The following is an 18875-nucleotide window of genomic DNA, read 5'->3' on the forward strand; positions in this document are numbered from 1 at the left end:
CTCCGTAAGTGCGACAAGAATGAAAGAAAAGGGACGTGTAACAGAACCAATCGATAATGAAGAACATCCAAAAATACCAACAATAAAAATATTAAACAAAGGAGAAACATACGCCATAAACAGGGCGGTAGACCAACAGAGCCCAATGCTATTCTTTCTCTGTATCTTCTTGCACTTCTGTTAATCTTTTCCTTGACCGTTGGTATTCCCAGGTCTTTCCGAATGTCCTCGTTTCCAACGTACCATGACGCGTTTGCTATTGTTCTGAGTATTTTAGATCGCATTGCCTCTATTTTGGTTATATGGCTCATTGCTGCTGTTCCCCATAGCGCTATTCCGTATGTCCAGATTGGTTTTATGACCATTTTATATATTTTTAGTTTGTTTTCTATGCTTAGTTTGGATTTTCGACTTGTTAGCCAGTACATTTGTCTCCTTGCCATCTGTATTTTCACGATGATGGCACCCCGCTGGGGGTAGCCACCCACATGTTATATTAGTATACCGCTATAATATTTTACCAAATGTCCTACTGGACAAATTCAAATAAATAAATAAATAAATAAATAAAAAAAAATCTGTATTTTGTCTGTTGTTGCCAAATAAACCAACAAGTGAAGTACAAGATTGCTCAACTACAAACGAAATAGTGATGGAAGAAGTGATGGAGAAGAATAATATTAACAATGATCTACCACAACATAACGAAAGCTGGAAGAACAAAAATTAGGACGTCTACCTTTGATCTGACTCCAATTACAATTTCTCATCGTCAAATTGAAAACGATTCGCGGAAATTAGTCTGATCGCGTCTACCTTCGTTCCCGCTCTAAACGTACTTGCTGATCATCAAATTAGAAGTGTTTCGCACAGCTCTTGGCCATGAGATTAGAACTACCCGTAGAAAGTATCAAAGCTCTTAAGAATTGCTAATTTGGAAAAATTCGTTGATTCTGTAGCCTTGGTTTCGTCGTTTGGCATCGATCCACGCGATGATAGGTCGCAGATTTTTCACTGCATGGTGAAAATTAAATATTTCTTTCGCCTATGTACGTCGATCACGTTCCTCGATCATTGGATCAGTTTTCCTAAATCGATGGATCTATCGAAAGGAAATATCCTTAGCTACGTAGAACTATAAAGTCGTACAGACGTCCAAAGTCTACGGTTACGATAAAAATTTGCATAATAGATTCGCGATTATGCTGCTTAATAAACAGTTACGGAAAACAACAGTGAAATCGCATTTGAAATGGTATTTTTTACCATTTCCTCTACGAAACCTAATTTGCTTTACAAATGGCACGTACATACACAGACGCCGCGCGATATTTGTCTTTTCTTTCATTTCGGTTTTCATAAATCCGTGTCGTAGAAACGTCGACACGGTAGGAACCGGCGAACGCGTAGAAAGCATTCCCAAAAACATTTTGGAACGTGACAGGTATTTTTATCCAGGAAGAATTTGCGGAATTTGCGATAATCGTCGCTTGTCATCCACTTGTTTAATTTTCATAAATTATCGTTCGCCTGTATATGAGTGTTTGCGCGTACGCATGTAAAACGTAGCCGATAGAAGATTTTTCCAAGTGAAACGTTTCAATTTCTCCAATTTCTATTAGAAACGTATTAATAACAACAGTTGCATAGATCACGTGGGCGTAAATAATTTTATGGCAATATGAAATATAGATAGAAGATAAACGGAATTCGCTAGATGTACGTAAACTTTCGTGATTAACTGTGGAATAAGTTGATCAAACGCATACATTTCTCCGGCATATTTTTCCATTTGGACGTCGCTAATTAATTCAAACATCAAACGCCAGTTTCGGGCAAACACCGCGAAATATCCGTGCGTGAAATTTTCAGTTAATTCCGGTTCCCGTTCGTGCTGAAAACGTGTCCGTGTAGCTATTGTGACCGAATATACAAATACTTTTTAACCAACATTCTCGTTATAAAAGCGGCCGGTTGAACAGTGGAACGTATGGTTTAAAAATGAAATAAAGCGATCAAACAGGCGAGGTACCCGGTAACGGATATCGCGGCTTTCGGGATTTTTCATGCGATTCGGTTAAAAAATGTTTCAGCAAAAGACACGCGAGCGTGTTTCATTTTTCAAAATTCGTTTTTCACAGACCAGTAAGTTTGGATTATTTTCTCGTCGGTCGAATTATGCCCATGCACCGAGCCATCTACGACGCCAACGTTCGACGATGATCGAATCAGATTCGACAAGATATAGAAACCGTAACCTGAACCATCGAAATAATCTGCTCAACGATTTATCAAGCCAGCACGCTGGAACAAGACTCGAGAGGACTTGTCCGAACGATCTCTCGAGATAAGCTCGGTTAAACCATCGATGGATGGATGGTTTCCGACTCGAGTCACCCAACACCTAGCAAATTTACTCATTGATTCGCACTGATGACGAACAGTAGTCCGGTGATGTAATGTTCAAAAATTGCCAGTGTCTTTTAGTATGAGTACGGATGAAACCGAAATGTCGTGTGGCGAATAGAGGAAAAAATATATCGCGAATGAACATTAATAAATCATGCGCCTATTCGAAGCGGAAAAGGCCATCCGTTAATGGGAAACGTTGATAGAACGTTTTCGTCGCGTCGATATGACGTACCGTATGTTTACTCGAACGCTCGATTCTATTAAACGGCGTAGAGGGAAAGGTCGTTTCGTTTCAGTCTCGTTCTGCTTTCGTTCGAAGCAAGAGTTGCCGAATTTTCACAGCGTCGCGTCTATTTGCAGCAATAATTACGAATTTACGAATATGCGGATACGCGTTTCGTTGGCGGAAGTTCTAGAAACGCGTGCGATTAACGAATATGCTATAAATAATTGTACAAGTTTATGAGGATATAATACTCGATAGTTAGTGGAGAGAAAGAGAGAAGTTTGCATTAACAAAGGCGACCGACACTTGGAAATACAGGCGTAATTATGTGTAATTATTTTACGTTTCATGTTTTTGCTATGACTTTTTAACCAACCATTTGCCAACATTTTGCTACATGATTGTCAGTCTAATCGTTGCCCTATAGAACACACTGGCAAAGTTCGCACACTGTGTATACACGTATAATATTTAGAATAGAATTTGAAAATTTCGCATTATACAGTAAAGAAATTCTCAGCAAAGGATTAACTGATCGAACGAATAGGATTTCGTTTAATTCTTGTCGATATAATAAAGTAGACTAATTGGCAATTATCGATAAAATTGTAGATAACTAATATGTTAATTAGTGATTGACATTGTACGATTTCATACCTTTTATCTTATATTATTCTACATTACTATGGACATATTAATCGAGTAACACGCTTGTTAATAGCACAGTACTGAAAAGTGACGCGATATAACAGACTCGCGACTTGTAATAATCGCGATGCTTTTTTTTTTCTAATTGCAGCGAAGCTGGATGGCGTGAAAACGTACATGAGAATGAGAAGAGTGCCGAAGCATCTACAGGTGAAGGTGATCAAATGGTTCGACTATCTTTGGTTGACGCAGAAATGCTCGGACGAAGAGAAAGCTGTCAGCTGTCTTCCAGGTAAGCGTTTTCCACTTCTCCGTTTGAAACGTTCGTCTCTTTGTCTAATAGCAAGTCAGAATATATCGTTTATTTACTTGTACTAGAAATTTATAGTTCTTGAGTTATTGCTGCAAAAGAAGCAGCTATTTCTTGTACATCGTTCCACTGGCAAAGTTGTCGTACAAACAAAATGACGATGAAAGATGAAGATTTTTTTTTTTTTTTTTTTGTCAAAGATGACGTGAAAGATTCGTTCGAACGTACAAACTCGTTTCCCCTAAAATCGTGAATATAAAAATCGTCGAGCAAAAATTCATGTTTATTTAGAGGAGAGCCAGTTATATCGGTAAGTCGCATAGAAATTTCTCAGAAAATGAAATGACTAAGAGAAGTATTGGTCTTTTTGATCTACTACGAACGGGTTAATTTTGGTTATGGTATCGCGTTTATCGCAAGCTAAAATATTCACCGACGTCCTATTGGTGATTTGACGCGTTCGCGCATCGACGAAGGTTGCTAGAAAATGCATCAATTTGCTCGTGTAATTTTTTCCACGGCATTTAGCATCGCACGATTCGCTTTTCCTCTTCGGTAATTCCTCCTCTTCCTTGTTTCTTCTCGTACGTACACGTGAATCGCGTATCGAGGTTTATTCCACTGGATTTACCTTAGTCATAGCTGCAGCAATCTTATTTCATCCCGCAGTAATATGACGCACGTAGAAATCTTCCATCGTGATTCTCATTTAGCCAGAATGATGGACGTCGCTGGAACATATTTCTGCGGGATAGTTCGTTAAATCTGCCGCCGAATCTCCATCCCGTAAATATTTTTGAAGCATTAAAGCACACCGGCTGTAGCCAAATAACATGCGCATGGCCAGTACGTGGTGATTTCTCGTGAAAAAATAAGAAGAAAACATGGAATAGAACTTGTTTTCGACGTAATCGAGTTGCAGGATGTACAGGCTATATTTCCAGGCTACTGTGATCGTAAAATTTATAATCAGAATATTATCCGAAGTAAAAAGAAAATCCGAAATCATCCTTAATATAGCTTTTCTGGCGTCTCTCTTAAGCTAAGCGTGACGCTGACGGACAATTGTCCGCAGCCAATCGGCATCCGTCTTTCGTGCAAGACCCGCAGATTTCGCGGAAGATTCGCAAAAAGACAGATCCGCGGGTGATTGGCTGCGACACGTGGTTGCGGACAATTTACCGCCAGCGTTACACTCGGCTTTAAGTCTGTCCGTTCGCGAAGAAATAAATCGTCCAAGCCGAATTTATCAGCGAGGAGACCTTAAGATCTCGCGGCAAAGAAGCTGAACAAACGAAAGCTGAAAAGTCGCCGTCGTTAAATTAATCCCCTTGGAACGTTGCAGACAAGCTGAAGGCCGAAATTGCGATAAACGTGCACCTGGACACGCTACGGAGGGTGGAGATCTTCCAGAACACGGAGGCTGGCTTCCTGTGCGAGCTCGTACTAAGACTGCGACCAGTTCTTTTCTCACCTGGCGACTATATCTGTCGCAAAGGTACGCGTAATCTTCTCCTCATTTTTTTTTCTTTTCTTACTCAGTTACTGGAATCGCCTGCAATGTCCAGTGCTCGTAGTGCGGTGTATCCATCGCCACTGCAGAATAACATAGACATGGACCGATTTCCAATCAAACCGCTGCACTATAATCGCTTAATCATAGATGTTATTAGATTTATGCTCTTGGGATGTTGCGTTTAGGTCAATCTGTTTATCAAGTCAACGGGTGGCGTGTTTCTTTCTTTTTTTTTCTTTTTTTAAGTTCGACTGGCCTCTATTGATTTATTTGATCGGATTAGTTAAGAGGCCAGTGTGGGTTTTCACGAGACGTAAATCGCTTTCAAGTAGCTTTTGCCGAAGTTTGTGATTTCTTTTCTGGTCGTAAATATTTCAACGCCATTGTGAAATATTTTCTTTGACATGTACCACGATACGTTGCATATAGTCCATAGGGCGTATAACTATTTCTCACTTGCAATTTCTTCCTTCCTTTCATCCTCTGCTCTCTCCTCGTTCTTCTTGCTTGCTTGCTTGCTTGCTTGCTTCCTTCCTTCCTTCCTTCCTTCCTTTTACACATCGCCACACGTTTTTCCTGACCGGGATTCTCTTGGAACGAACAACTGGAACCTCGCCAAAATATGTACCCTAGCTGGCAGAAGTTTCAGAAGCGATTGCCTACCCTCTCCACTTGGCCTGGTTGCCAATAGCGTACCCAGAAGGCGCAGTTATGAACGAAATACTTTATTCCGAGAAATAGCTAACCGTGTCGCGGATCGAGAGAATCATCCGCGTCGGATGACTGCAGCTTGCTGTGAAAATTCTCTCCCGCCTCGCGCGGAATCTTATCTTCTCCGGCGTTCCTCGGCAACCGCAGGTTCGTTCAAAGAAGAAACGTCGTGTGTTTGATAATGGGGCGCGATTATTTTCGCCTTGCTCGAACCTTTTCTTTGTTCTCTTTTCTTTTTACGCGGGCAAATCCTCGTGGACACCCCGCCGCTCTTCAGCGAAGCGAAGAAACTTTTCGAGAAATCTTCCTATCGCGGTCAGCAGCCAGATCGAGGTCGATCGACTTTCGCGTGAAACACCTTCCCGCGAGATTATTGGAAATGCCAGAAAAGTGGCGAAGTCCTCTCTTAGACTGTGCACCGCGTACATCTTCGAAATTGTTGGACCACTTTTTATCGTCCTGCGAGTGGCTACGATATTCTACGAAATAAAATGCAAGAAACATGTAGTTGGCGATGAAAATCTTGGACCCGTCAAGCCACTCCGCAACACCGACAAACAGAGCGAAAAGATTTGTTGCCGAGGGCAAGTGAATAAAATCGTCGATTTAATTAAAGGCAACCGAGCGTGGAATAGTTTTCGTTGGATACGTCAGCGATCGGTCAGTATTTCTTCGATGGGTCGCGCGAACGAACGTGACCAGCCAGCCAAATAATTTTCTCTTCCCCTGGGAGAGCAGAGAATGAGAAACGAAAGCGAAGGACAAGAACACAGCCAGTGGACAGAGACAGGCAGTGCGTGTGTGTGTGTGTGTGTGTGTAAGCGAGGTGATCGTCTTCTCTCTAGCCTCTTCATCGCCGCGGAAACGACCGCCGCATGACCGTTGGTACGCGACTACAGCCGTTTTCTAGCGCCCTGGATGCTTCTGTTTGATGGCCGACTATACGTCGAGTGGATCACTGCTGCTGCGGCGCAGTTGGCGACTTCAGCCTGACTTATGGCTTACCCGTTACTACTTTAACTACGCTAACGTCGTCTTTACCGTGGCTTTCTCCAAACTAATCGCTTTCTGTCAGTGACTCGCACGATTTTACACACACACACACACACACACATGTACGTAGGTTGGATGAAACGACGACAGTGTTGGAACACTCGTAGGCGTCTTCTATACGAACGTATTATGCGTATCACCGGAAATTATTTGACTAAAAAGTACACTCGCTGTATGTCCATTTATTAATATTTTGATAGCCACTTCGTCCGAAATAATATCATCCGAATAATAATATACGTATTCGTTAGCTTCTTCGATATTTAGCTTCATCGACGAGACGAACATGGTTCTGTGTGGTGCGTGAAATTTTTACTCCGACGTTTAACGTAAATTTTCAGATTTACTTTAAATATATCTATCTCTTTATTCTCGCAACAGCTCTGTGAATGTTAAATTTGAAGCGAACTCGGAAGCATAAATTTTCTATGCTGGTACCCTGACTTCTTTAAAATTATTCAACGATCTAACGTCTCACGGCAAACAGTTTAGCAAGTGTACGTTGAACATGCATGGAAAATCGGGCTTTGACATCGCTTGATGTGGGTTTAATCCCCATAAGTAGTGCAATGAATAGGATGGAACAGGGTTAGAACAAGGCCGAACCGAGTAGAACAGAGCAAACATAGGATGACGAAGCGGTAGCAGGCACAGAAGTGCAGCACACAAGAAGATACCAAACTGCTTGTGTAATGCAAGTAGCGACTATGCTCTATTTCCCACTAGACTGCTAATGAAACATTATCGATCAAAATTTAAGAATGATAATACACGGCGGGTGAAACATCGTAGCGGTGTAAGCGAGAATTCGGAGAATTAGAATTTATTCCTATGAATTTGGAGCAACTACGAGATAGGACATTAATGAATTTAATTTATCTATCGAATCTCCGTATCTTGCATATGATACGAGGGAAAGTAACGTTCGCGTGTTATCGTAGAATTTTACATTCTTGGCAGAAATTCCTGGTACGCGTTTGCTCTCTATTCGTCGTACATTGCAGCAAACGTTTCCGACAGAACCTTCTGCAGGAAGATTAGGCGAAACCTCCCCAAAGAATCTCGTTTCCAATGACGTATTTGTGGTTCCTCGAAATTCGATCGTGTTTCTGTTACGGTAGAACTCCATTTACGACGAACCTGTCGGGATCAAACAATTTATACAATCGCAGCTCGTAGAATAGCGACTCGTCCTTCTTCCTCGTTATCTGCTAAACGAGATTTTCTTCCCTTTAAAAATGTCCACCATTCGGTCGTATGCTAATTCTTCCGTCGGTCGAACGCATAATACTATCTTCTACCCTGTCATTAACCTTGGCATTTAGGTACGCTGGACAAAACGATTTCCAAGAGAAAGCTTAAAATTCCGACCCTCTTGGAAAAGACGAACGTCAAACTGCGCCTTTGTACGAAGCTGCTTGCTTTACATGGAATTTTCGTTTTGTTAAATCTCTTTTAGCCGGAGATTTCGATAAGTCGAAAGCTGTATAACTGGAAGATTTTAGCTCCTCCCTGGAGACTCGTGCTATCGAGGTCCGACCGTGCCGGTTCGATCAAACTACACCGATATCCGCTCCCACTACTCGCACGCTTACTTCTGTCCTCGATTCTATCCGTTGTTCGCGCGAATGGATTTCCATTGTGTTAACTTTCCTTTTTGAAACGTGTGTTGCAGGTGAGGTAGGCAAGGAGATGTACATAGTGAACAGAGGCCGGCTGCAGGTGGTGGCTGATAACGGGAAGACAGTGCTGGCTACCCTTAAGGCTGGTTCCTACTTCGGGGAGATCAGCATTCTCAATATGAGGACTGCAGGTAAAGAGTGCGGTAAATATTCCAAGCGGACCAGGGGCCCGTGAGCTGTCCCCCTCGTATTTCACGATCACGTTTTCACGATTCACGTTCTTACTACTCTGTGAGAGGGCGACCCGCCGAGCCGGTATGAGCCGATCTTCAAACCCAACTTTCTACTAACGATCGTCTTTCTTTACTCTTGTAATTTCTCTGTCACCGACGTTCCTATTGTCGATTTCCTCCTGCCACTTGCGCTCCCGACGACCACGCAACGAACAAACGCGCGTTAAAGAAAGATGTTGTTGCGTTGAAATCGAGTGCTTTAGGTAGAGGGAAGTATCATCTTTTGAATGGACCTTTCAATGGTTTCAGTAATTTGCAGACCAAGTAGATACTTTTACTGTCTCAAACCTCGTTGCACTTTATTGCACGTTACTGACTTTTAAAAGATTTTTGACAAGTTTCTGCCGATCTCGGGGTGATACATTTAAAATTGTTTTTTTTTTTTTATTTTTTCTTTTTCAAACATACATTTGCGAACAAAGCAAACAGAGTTTTCGTTACGATAGTATCGACATCACGGCTATTGTGCGTTCAACGAATTTGAATAACCAACACACAACACTTTGTTACTTCGACGCTTGGACAACGCTCTTTGTTCTTCTATTTCAATATTTTTCGTTTGTTGTTGCCGAACAGATATAACAAATCTGGTTGGGCTTCCGTTGAAATTACGAAAAATTCGCTCGTAATATAGGTCATGAATATTCGATCCATTGAGAGAAGGAAACGCGTATTGTATCTGCAGAACGTTTAAAGTATCCGATGCAAAATATGAAATCTAGAAAATCGGTAAAACGATTAGCTCGTGTCGAGTCATCGCACCGGTCAAGAGATTTTCACTTGACTCGATCGAACCACCTGCTGCGGATGAACATTAGCTTCCGTTGGATCGCGTATAAGCGATTTTGACCGGTGCCTGACCTGACGTGACCTGGCCGTAGCGTGATCGCTAGCGCGAATCAAGGCTTAAAGAAAAATCGATAGGGCGAAATCGTTGCGAGATCGTCGATGCGTATTGAACAAGGCCCGTGACACGTATTGCCCTTTAGCCTTCGACCCTCTGTTTTTATCGATTATTGTCTTCCAGCCGATAAACCAACACAACCTACTGAAACGTAATAGATATCGTACGAAAATAAATGATACTATATAACACTGGGGCCTCTGTGCACGGCCTCGGCCGTGATAAAAATACCGAGCGTTCCGAAAATACGAGAGACAAGGCCGAAAGCGGGAGAAAATCAATCGTGGGTCGTGTCGGTCGATCGATCCAACCGGACAAACATATACAGTAACTCACGAAAGTATTTGGACACCCTTTAAAACGGAATAACTTTTTTAATATTGGACCGAACGACTTGAGCTTTTTTCGAGAAGTTGGATCGACCAGTTGGTAATTATGCAGAAAGAGGGGGGCTTCGACTACAGTTTCGTTGAATTTCGGATATGTCGTAGGCTGCAAGTTCTTGAATAACGCGTGCGCTTTGTCCGAAACGCGGAACGATCGCGGTTCGAAAGTTGCGAGAAGAAGAAAACGGCAGTTGCGTTACATTTGTCCCGATATAAGTGGCTAATGACGAAATTGCAATACGCGTTTGCGTACGATTGCAGTCCTGATAGCGGTAACTTGTGGTTGAGTTACGTTAGGTTAGGTTGGATTCCATGGATAACCTAACCTAACTTTTGATCGCCTAGAACAGAGTGCATGTTACTCGGAGCTTTCCCTTCAGTGACGCATTCCAAGGGCAAGATCATTGAAGTCAAGGTCCCCTTTCCTGCATAATTACCGATTAATTTAATCGATGACGTGTAAAAAAAAAAGTCGTGGAAAAATTGCAGTACCTTGGAATCGCGAAAAAAATGACGAAGGTCGTTATTACAATCTTTTCGGCGATACAGGAAAGGACACGCTTTCAACGATTTCAACGAGGTTGAGATATGTTGCCAAGGTCCTAATACACCTACTGCTCTAACCTAACCCACGACACGTTCATTTTTACGTACACGATACCAATCTCTTCCGTTAACGAGTTAAATTCCGGTTGGATTGCGTAAAAATGCGACCACCTGTTCCAAAATGAAGTATAACCGAAGTGAGATAATTCGAAGTTCTTTGCAAATACCGCGGAACCTGAGATCCAGCGGCAGGAACGTGCTTAGGAAGAAGTTGTTCAGAATGTTGACCTTGACAACATATTCTAAGCGGTGAGATGCGTCCTGTTCTGTATGCTATAGTGTCCGAATACATGGCAAATACATGGATCGGGACTCGTGCTCACTCCACCGTGCTCTACCGTGCGTGCATCGAAGATAAGAGCGAGAACCACTCGCAGTGCGAGTGAAACGGAATAGATAGAGCGCAATGCCAGCGATTGTAACCATAACCCGAACCCGGTTCAACTCTTAGTAATACGATACCGTAGAGTCGGCTCATTTCTTACTCCCGATCACATATCACATATTTTTTTAGTTCAGTTAAAAATTGTTGCTCAAATATAGCCATATCCGGTATCATTTTCATCGTACGAGTCTCAGTAATCTGACTAAGGCCATCTCGTAACGATACGATAGAAGATAAAAAAGACTTTTCTCATTCCGGTAATTCGATATCGAGTTGAATTACGTCGATACGGATCAAAGATATCACCGAGGCCTGCCTCGTGCCAGCAGTTCCAGCAATCGGTGAGGATAATTTGCGGCTGTGTGTGCCGACAAATTTTTGATCGTATGTCCGCAATTTGTCGTCGTATGTACGCAATATAGACTGTAACGCAGATTTGGAAAATACATTTGGTAGATTTACGCCAGTAGATAAACTTCTCAGCATGTACCACCTATACGTAACTGGAATTGCAATTTTTTTTTTTTCAAGCTTTTTTTACATGTCATCCAGTAAACTAATCGAACTTCTCAAAAGAAACTGAAATCGTTTGGTCGGATATTAAGAAAGTTATTCTGTTCTAGTTGGTGTTCAAATAAAAAGGTCACATAAAAGGGTGTTTCGTGAGTCACTGTACTTTTTAGTCACTCCTGTTTTTATCATTCCTCTTTAGACACTCCTGCTTTCGTAGTAACATTAGAATACCTAGTTTAGATTTGACCCATTTGGAAACTGGACATGCTCTTTCAGCATTCTTTCGTCTTCTTTCTGGTTACGTTTGCCGATCGATTTGCTTCTATGACATGCTGAAACATACATTTTACCCGTGATCTATCTGCGCAAGGAAATATTTGCGAGTCGTCTCTGCGAAACAGGCCATTTTTTATCCATCGTTCGTACGAGCAACTTTGAATTCCAACGAACGTCAATTATCGAAATTTTTTCGCGAACGTCTCGCATCGTTGATCATATATACGTTTCTGACCAACTGTTTAATAAGTTGCAGGATAATTCAGTTTCACCAACTTGTATCCATCTCTGTCCTCCGTTTGTGATATTTTCATAAGGATTTAATTCTAACAATAATCGATATTCGTACGACAGTCTAATTATAATCATCGATATAACCGAAATATAATGGTCAACGATGAATAAAAAATGTTGTGTTCTCGCGTAGAGACAAGGGGGAGAGTGCATAAGTCGAATATATCTGGTAAATATTTTCTTCGCTCACGTTCATTTCCATATTTTTCTACTTTATTGCCCATATCAGTGCACTGTTTAATTACCTATATCTTATTATCTTATTATATTTTTCACGATTCTTCTCTACCATTTTTTAACGTAGTCTCTTAATAATTATTGTAACTTATTGCTGCAATGATTCGTGCCCACGGATGTGACTAATTTGCACTGGAAAATTACATTACCTTCTTATATATGTCCGTATACTAATTATCGTAGTTAGTTTCCTGTATATTGAACGATCTACTGTGGAAAACAAATTTTATATCAAACACTTTTCGCTGGGAAGAATAGCCGACAGCGATTCTCCAACGTCGTCAGTATTAGCAAGCATGATTTGCGGAATATATCATGAATATATTATGCAGTATCGATCAAACGAACAATCTCGTCTCGTTAGAAACTTTTTAAACCACGAGCGGGGTAAATATCGCGCAAAAGACCCAACAAATTTTACAAAAGCAGTGTAGCTATTGCAACGTACGATTCGAGAAGGAAATTAATCGAATTTCACTCAAATCGCCATCGGTTTGTATCGTCGTACGGGCGATACTCGCCATTCGCGTTTCAAAAATATATATTTTTTATCGGAGCAAATAAAACATTTCGATGTATGATATCGCGTACATTACGTGTACGAACAAAAGTATATTTGCATTTCAGTCATCGATAGGACATTCGTCAATTAGTTTGGAAATAAATACATGCATTTCTCCGTGTTTACCAACGTACAATACAAATAGGTACTTTGCATGTCCGAACATTGTGTACACACCCGCGAATAAATCGAATTTTACCCCTCTTAACTCTAGCAAATAAATTACAGTGAATTATTCCCTTTTACCATTTTACCAATTAAATCGCACTCAACATTAATAATTAATAATTGATATGCAACGCATCAAAAGTTGTGTTCCCATTTCTTGAACATAAATGTTTCATAATTAACAGTAAAGGAGCGACATATACATGTTATGTGAAAAAAGAGATTATGCGCGAATGAACCGTGATTCGAAATTCACCATTTTTTACGATGTGCATCGTCAAATGGCAACCTTTCACGCTCTTAGTCCGAAACGCATTAATGCTTCTAAAATATATATATATTTCTTTTTATTTATTTATTAAAATTACAATCAATTCTCGCGTTGAGAATAAAATATATATCTGACAAGAATTTTATACTTTGCGATACAACAGTAGCTGCCTTCGATTAAAAACTCTGTTTAAGACGTACAAGCATTTGCACGACACTTTCGAACGGTTCCAGTTTCACAATTTTCTCATTATAATATTAAGAATAAAGAATCAGATTCTGAGAATCAGAGATAAGTGACTCGTCAAAGGAAATGTTAAGCGACCTGTTAATACAATTGTGTAACAATTAAAAAGTTAGGCAAAGAGATATGGAATATTCGTCTTTCCTTGTTTTTACGCGTATTACGTTGTTTATTGCATAAAACAAATTTTTATTCCGATGAAAGTATACACATAACATATACGTATCGACACATGACGCTCTTTACAATGGCAAGAAAACTTGATCCCACTAAAGCACACACACACACACACAATACATAGATATGAAACATCACGTAGTTTGTCGGTTTTCAATGAAATTTTGTCGAGCATGATTTTTACGGCTTATGAGCCAAGGTTATGCTTTGATATGGTTTCCAAGTTGTATCGTTGGGTGACATCGACGTGTAAAGCAGCCTTCAGCATCGTCATATTCACAACTATCGCCCATTTAACGACACAGCACCGGCACGACGTTCGGCTGTCCACGAGTCAGCAATGATACATTTTGCTATTATTTAAAGAAAATTACCGTAACAGCGCTGTTGCTCGACGAGGAGGCAGACGATAGAAAAGCAGGAGAATCTTGAAATTCGGAACGAGCAACAGCGAATTTCATGCGCTATGTGTCTAAACGATTAATCAAGGATGAACAAAGATTCCACCTTGGACGTCGATGATCAGATATTTAAAAAAATTAGAGCGGCAAACGCAAGACCAACATTTCATCTACGATGTTATTTATAGTGGTTGTAAAAGCTCGGAGTAATGAAATTAACGATCGTAGAAGATTGAAACGATCAGCTTTGAACCAGTCGGACGATAGGATCCGAAACAGTTCGAATCGCTTGGAATCTGCATCGTATACGCGACGACGATTTTTCGGATCGCTCGAGGAACAGGATTCGAAGCTTAAAACTCTGGAGAGTCTGGATTCGGATCGCCAATACCAGAATGAGAGAGCGTTATACGTATACTATTCGTCTTCTGCCGAACGACGTCACTGTTCGCTCGATCGCAAAGATTTATAGCTTCTTGCTTTCGCGAACCTCTTTCTCGTCTCCGGATCTCTCGCTCCGACGACCAGTCGGAACAGAGAAGAAGCAATAGCGAGTTGCTTGTTCGAACGCGGAAGCCAGTCGCGTGTTTCGAGTTATACGCCAGTTTCTTCTTTCGAGTCGAAAAGCGGCGATTCGTTTGGAGGCAAGTCTCGCGAGATACCCGGGTATCTCGTAAGTTAGAATCCCGTTTCAGATCCCATTACCACGATTATTCAGGATTGCCATCGAGTCGGCAATGAGGAACGCGCGTCAGTGCTTGTGCTGTTGTCGTCGAGTGGACGCACTTCTGTTAATTAGAATACACGCAAATAATACGAGTACGTGGATACCGGTCTGGCGCCATTCAGGCCACGTGCTGTTGATCGGGCGACGAGCTTTACACGATCGATGTACGATAGCGGAACGATCGGTCGATCGATCGGTTCCGAGCGGATACAACGGAAAGCTTGATGCATCTCGATAACCAATAAATGGCTACATCGACGCAGGTAACCGGCGAACAGCCAGTGTACGTTCGGTGGGCTACTCGGACCTCTTCGTCCTCAGCAAGAAGGACATGTGGGACGTTCTGAAGGAGTATCCCGCGGCTAGGATCAGACTGGAAGCCATCGCGGTGAAGAGATTGGAAAAATACAAGAGGGCTCCTCTCGAGAAAGGTAAGAGCCTCTAAACGCCGCTTAATTCTACGACTCGAACGACGTTGAGCTTCGTCGACTGTCTGCGACGGCGATTTTCAACCGGCAGAATTCTCGAAAAGCGCAAATATTTCAGACCGCCGCGAATTCCCTCGAACCGAACACGTACGCGTAATGTATCTTTCGGTCTACCGCGGAATTCCAGTAATGAGTGTGCGCGTGCCGTGAGATGGAAACGCGTTGAAAATCGCTGCTCTATAGACGGAGTTCTCCGTCTGCTCGTCGCTTTGCTTCTTACGATTTTTCATCCGAGGTCTGCCGATTAACGAACGACGTTGAAAGATCGTTCAGCTTCGGTATAATTGACCAATAACGCAACACTGATCCGTTCAACGATTCGAGTCAGTCGAGGTAAACGGGACATTTGCCTGCTAGGCACGTGATAGACGCAAGGGACTTGGACTGTTGGCTGGCGAACGTTCGGTCGAGAAGCGGTTTACGTGGTTTATTGTTAGGGTTTGCTGTCGCTTCCAGGGTCTGCGATACAGTGTCCGAAGCCCGTGTACCTCCACCGACTCGATTCATCGAACGCGCTATAGCAATGACTAAACAAGTCCGTTAATGACTAAATAAGATTCAGCGTGTAACATACGCGTACGTTGACGGAAGAATACACAGCGTTTGTCGCAACTATACGGGATGAGACTGGCAACTGGCCCGGTCTATGGAAGGAAATTGTAAAGGACAATTTTGCATTGTTTATCGAGAGGTTTGGGTTAGGTTTGGGTTAGCGCAGCGCGATTTTTTTTATGGAATCCTACGATCTTGTTCGCGTCGATCGATTCCTCGTACTGTTCTCAACAAAATGTATGATATTAGGATAGATACAATGCTGGAAAATGGTGGCGACGAAGACTTCACGTGGTTCTTTTGTTCCGAACGTAACAATGGGACTGATTGACAATATACCGCGATTTTTAAATCTGCTCTTCCGTGAAAAACGAGAAATGTTGCCGAGTGGAATAAAACGACGACACTCGCGTCCTTCCCCTGTATTCTTCGTATCACGCTTCCGCCAGTTAGTCGCAGATCCACGGCTGAACACGTTCCGCTCTCGCAAATTTCATCGATCTAAGATTCTCGCAAACCACATTCGAGTCGTCGTGATCTTGCAGCCGCGAAACGTCGCTGGAACAGCAACACTTCGAATCTGGATAAACATCTTGTACGTGTGTTCGCGTGCACGTGTATCGTTGACGAATGCAAACGAGTTGAAACGTAGCTCTGCATTACCAGCAATTCTAACCGAATCTGTCTACCCGCTTAACAGCAATTACATAGTTTAGAGCGAAAGTTAGCACGGAGATGCGATTTACTTATTAATTTACCCTCGTACACCGAGTATTCTGCAACAGATGGTAGAAAATTTAGCAGCCGCCTCTGCAAGCCGAAATTGCACGAAAATGAGGAATAAATATATCGCGTTTGCGGCTTTGTCCGTTAGTTGTTAAGTCTTTCGTCGTTCTACTCGAACATCGCACGCGACACGTCGAAAACGGTAAACTTTAGACTCGTAACACACGCGTTGCTATCGCGATACCTGGTGCCTACTTCGACCAGTGGGCAATAGGCACAAGAACGACGTTTATTTGTATGAACATTCTCTTCGTACGTTTCCACATCCGAAAACGCGATATACCGAAAGGCCTGCCTCGGCTGGGTAAATAAACTACGGAAAGAAAAATGTTACCAGTGGATGTAATAAATATCCACGGTCGCTATAACTGTCAAAAATCCTGGCCCGTAATACGACCAGTCACGCGTGTCGATTCGGACCTTTTATTCTATGACGTGATTGAGCGACCAAAGGAACAGAAGTACAAGCGATTCATGGTTGTACGTATGCAGAGAACGAACGCTGCCATCGAAGCTACAATAGCTCGGAAAAAGGTTATCGTAAAGGCAGCTATCGAAGAAGAATTACACGTATATGGAAGTTCGCGAAGGAAGATAGAATCGTTGGTCAACTCGCGCAATATTATAATCTGTTCTTAAAGGCGCGCAGTGTGGATAGTTTGAAAAGTTTGAAACAAGCAACGAAGACTGGAGATCTCTGGTAAAATTTAGATTCCGATAAACTTTGATAAAAATCGTAAGAAAGAAGTTCGATATCCAGACATTGAAGGACTAATTTTTACGAATTTCCGATTTCGCTGATTTTTCGCTAATCGTTTCTCTTCCTCGTATTTACGTATTGTTTAACTGAAACTTTAGCTGTTTGAACAAGATTATCTTTGATATTTGCAAAGAAGGAACAGCTCTTTCACGCGTTGAAAAAGTATACGTATAGAATTAGGATAAATCACGCGACTCTAACCCGTTCGTTCTTACGGCACGAGCAAGAATTGCCAATCTGTGAACAATGTAACGTACCGACAAATATCAAGCGTGTCGTGTAAGAACGCCAGAATGAAACGAATAGGACACCGCGAGAAGAGTAAGAAATCTGCCACGCGATACGAACGGTGTATTACGTTCCGAGGAGAACTATAACAAACCGCGCGAATCGTTATTCCCATCGAAATTTCACCAACGATTGCGAGTTATCAAATTTCTAGCGAACGATTTCGACAAAATCGAAGCTCTCTACTACACGCACGGCTTTGCTACCGATCGGGCTGCGGATGTTCATGCATCTGTGAGAGACGTAGAGAAATATATCGATTACTCGACGCACAGCGTTGGACTCGATGGACCAACTAAACTACCTGAATCTTGGCGTCATTTCTTCGCTCTCGTCTGTAAAAAAAGGAAAAAGAGAAAACAGATTTGCATAAATATCCGCGGCCCACTAACGACCTTCTTCCGTGCGTTGCGGCCACGTTGAAACCAATTAGAAAAAGCGCCAAAGTACAACAAAACTACTTTCTCGCTCTAACGATACACCGTGGAAGCTCGCGGAGGACGTTTAAAAGAATCTTTTAAAGGAACGAAGCAAACGGCCAGCGGGTACGTGAAAGGCGTCGCGAAGAAATTCTCGATCCTCGGTGTGTCGCCGACGAACGTGGCCTCTCGATTAACTAATTCGGAAGTTGAAGAGCGAGCAAACGCGCGGCTCGTCGTTCTGTTCGCCCTGGCGTTGTTCTTTCGCTGAAAGAAAGTTGCCAGTTGTTACGAACTTTCGAACCGGCGAATCGCATCGTTACTTACGTGTACACGCGTATGTAGCTCGAGACGGCCAAGCGCCGTATATACACACCGACACAGGCACACACACATGCGCGCGCGCTCGCGCAAAACTCGACAACCGCAGAGGCAGCACCGCTGCACTGCCGCACTGCTGCACAATGAGAAAGGCGGTGGCTTAATTAAAGAAGCTCGCCGTGGTGAAAATGGGAGGCGGTTAGGCGGCATTGGCGAAGCGCGAGCAGATCCGCGAGGCCTGTTCTCGAACAAAGGACTCGAACGCGGAACACAGCGAACGAGCTTGAGACGAATTTCGAGAGGAAAAAAAGAATAGGAGA

The 18875-nt window shown here is 42.4% G+C and overlaps 1 protein-coding gene across 13 annotated transcripts in view; it reads left to right on the plus strand.

The window, feature by feature from the left end:
* Positions 1 to 18875, plus strand: part of LOC126875225 (cyclic nucleotide-gated cation channel alpha-3-like) — a 217648-nt gene that overhangs the window by 195379 nt on the left and 3394 nt on the right. For 7 of the 13 annotated variants that reach the window (XM_050638030.1, XM_050638021.1, XM_050638026.1 and 4 more), the window contains 5 exons: positions 3438 to 3578; positions 4942 to 5094; positions 8552 to 8689; positions 11696 to 11734; positions 15205 to 15372. In XM_050638030.1, the coding sequence (XP_050493987.1) occupies positions 3438 to 3578; positions 4942 to 5094; positions 8552 to 8689; positions 11696 to 11734; positions 15205 to 15372 (639 nt within the window). Of the gene's footprint in view, positions 1 to 3437; positions 3579 to 4941; positions 5095 to 8551; positions 8702 to 11695; positions 11735 to 15204; positions 15373 to 18875 lie in introns of all 13 variants that reach the window. The other 6 variants (XM_050638022.1, XM_050638027.1, XM_050638024.1 and 3 more) reach the window with 5 other exon arrangements.

This window comes from Bombus huntii, chromosome 17, assembly GCF_024542735.1.
Source record: "Bombus huntii isolate Logan2020A chromosome 17, iyBomHunt1.1, whole genome shotgun sequence".
NCBI classification, from domain to species: Eukaryota; Metazoa; Arthropoda; class Insecta; order Hymenoptera; family Apidae; genus Bombus; species Bombus huntii.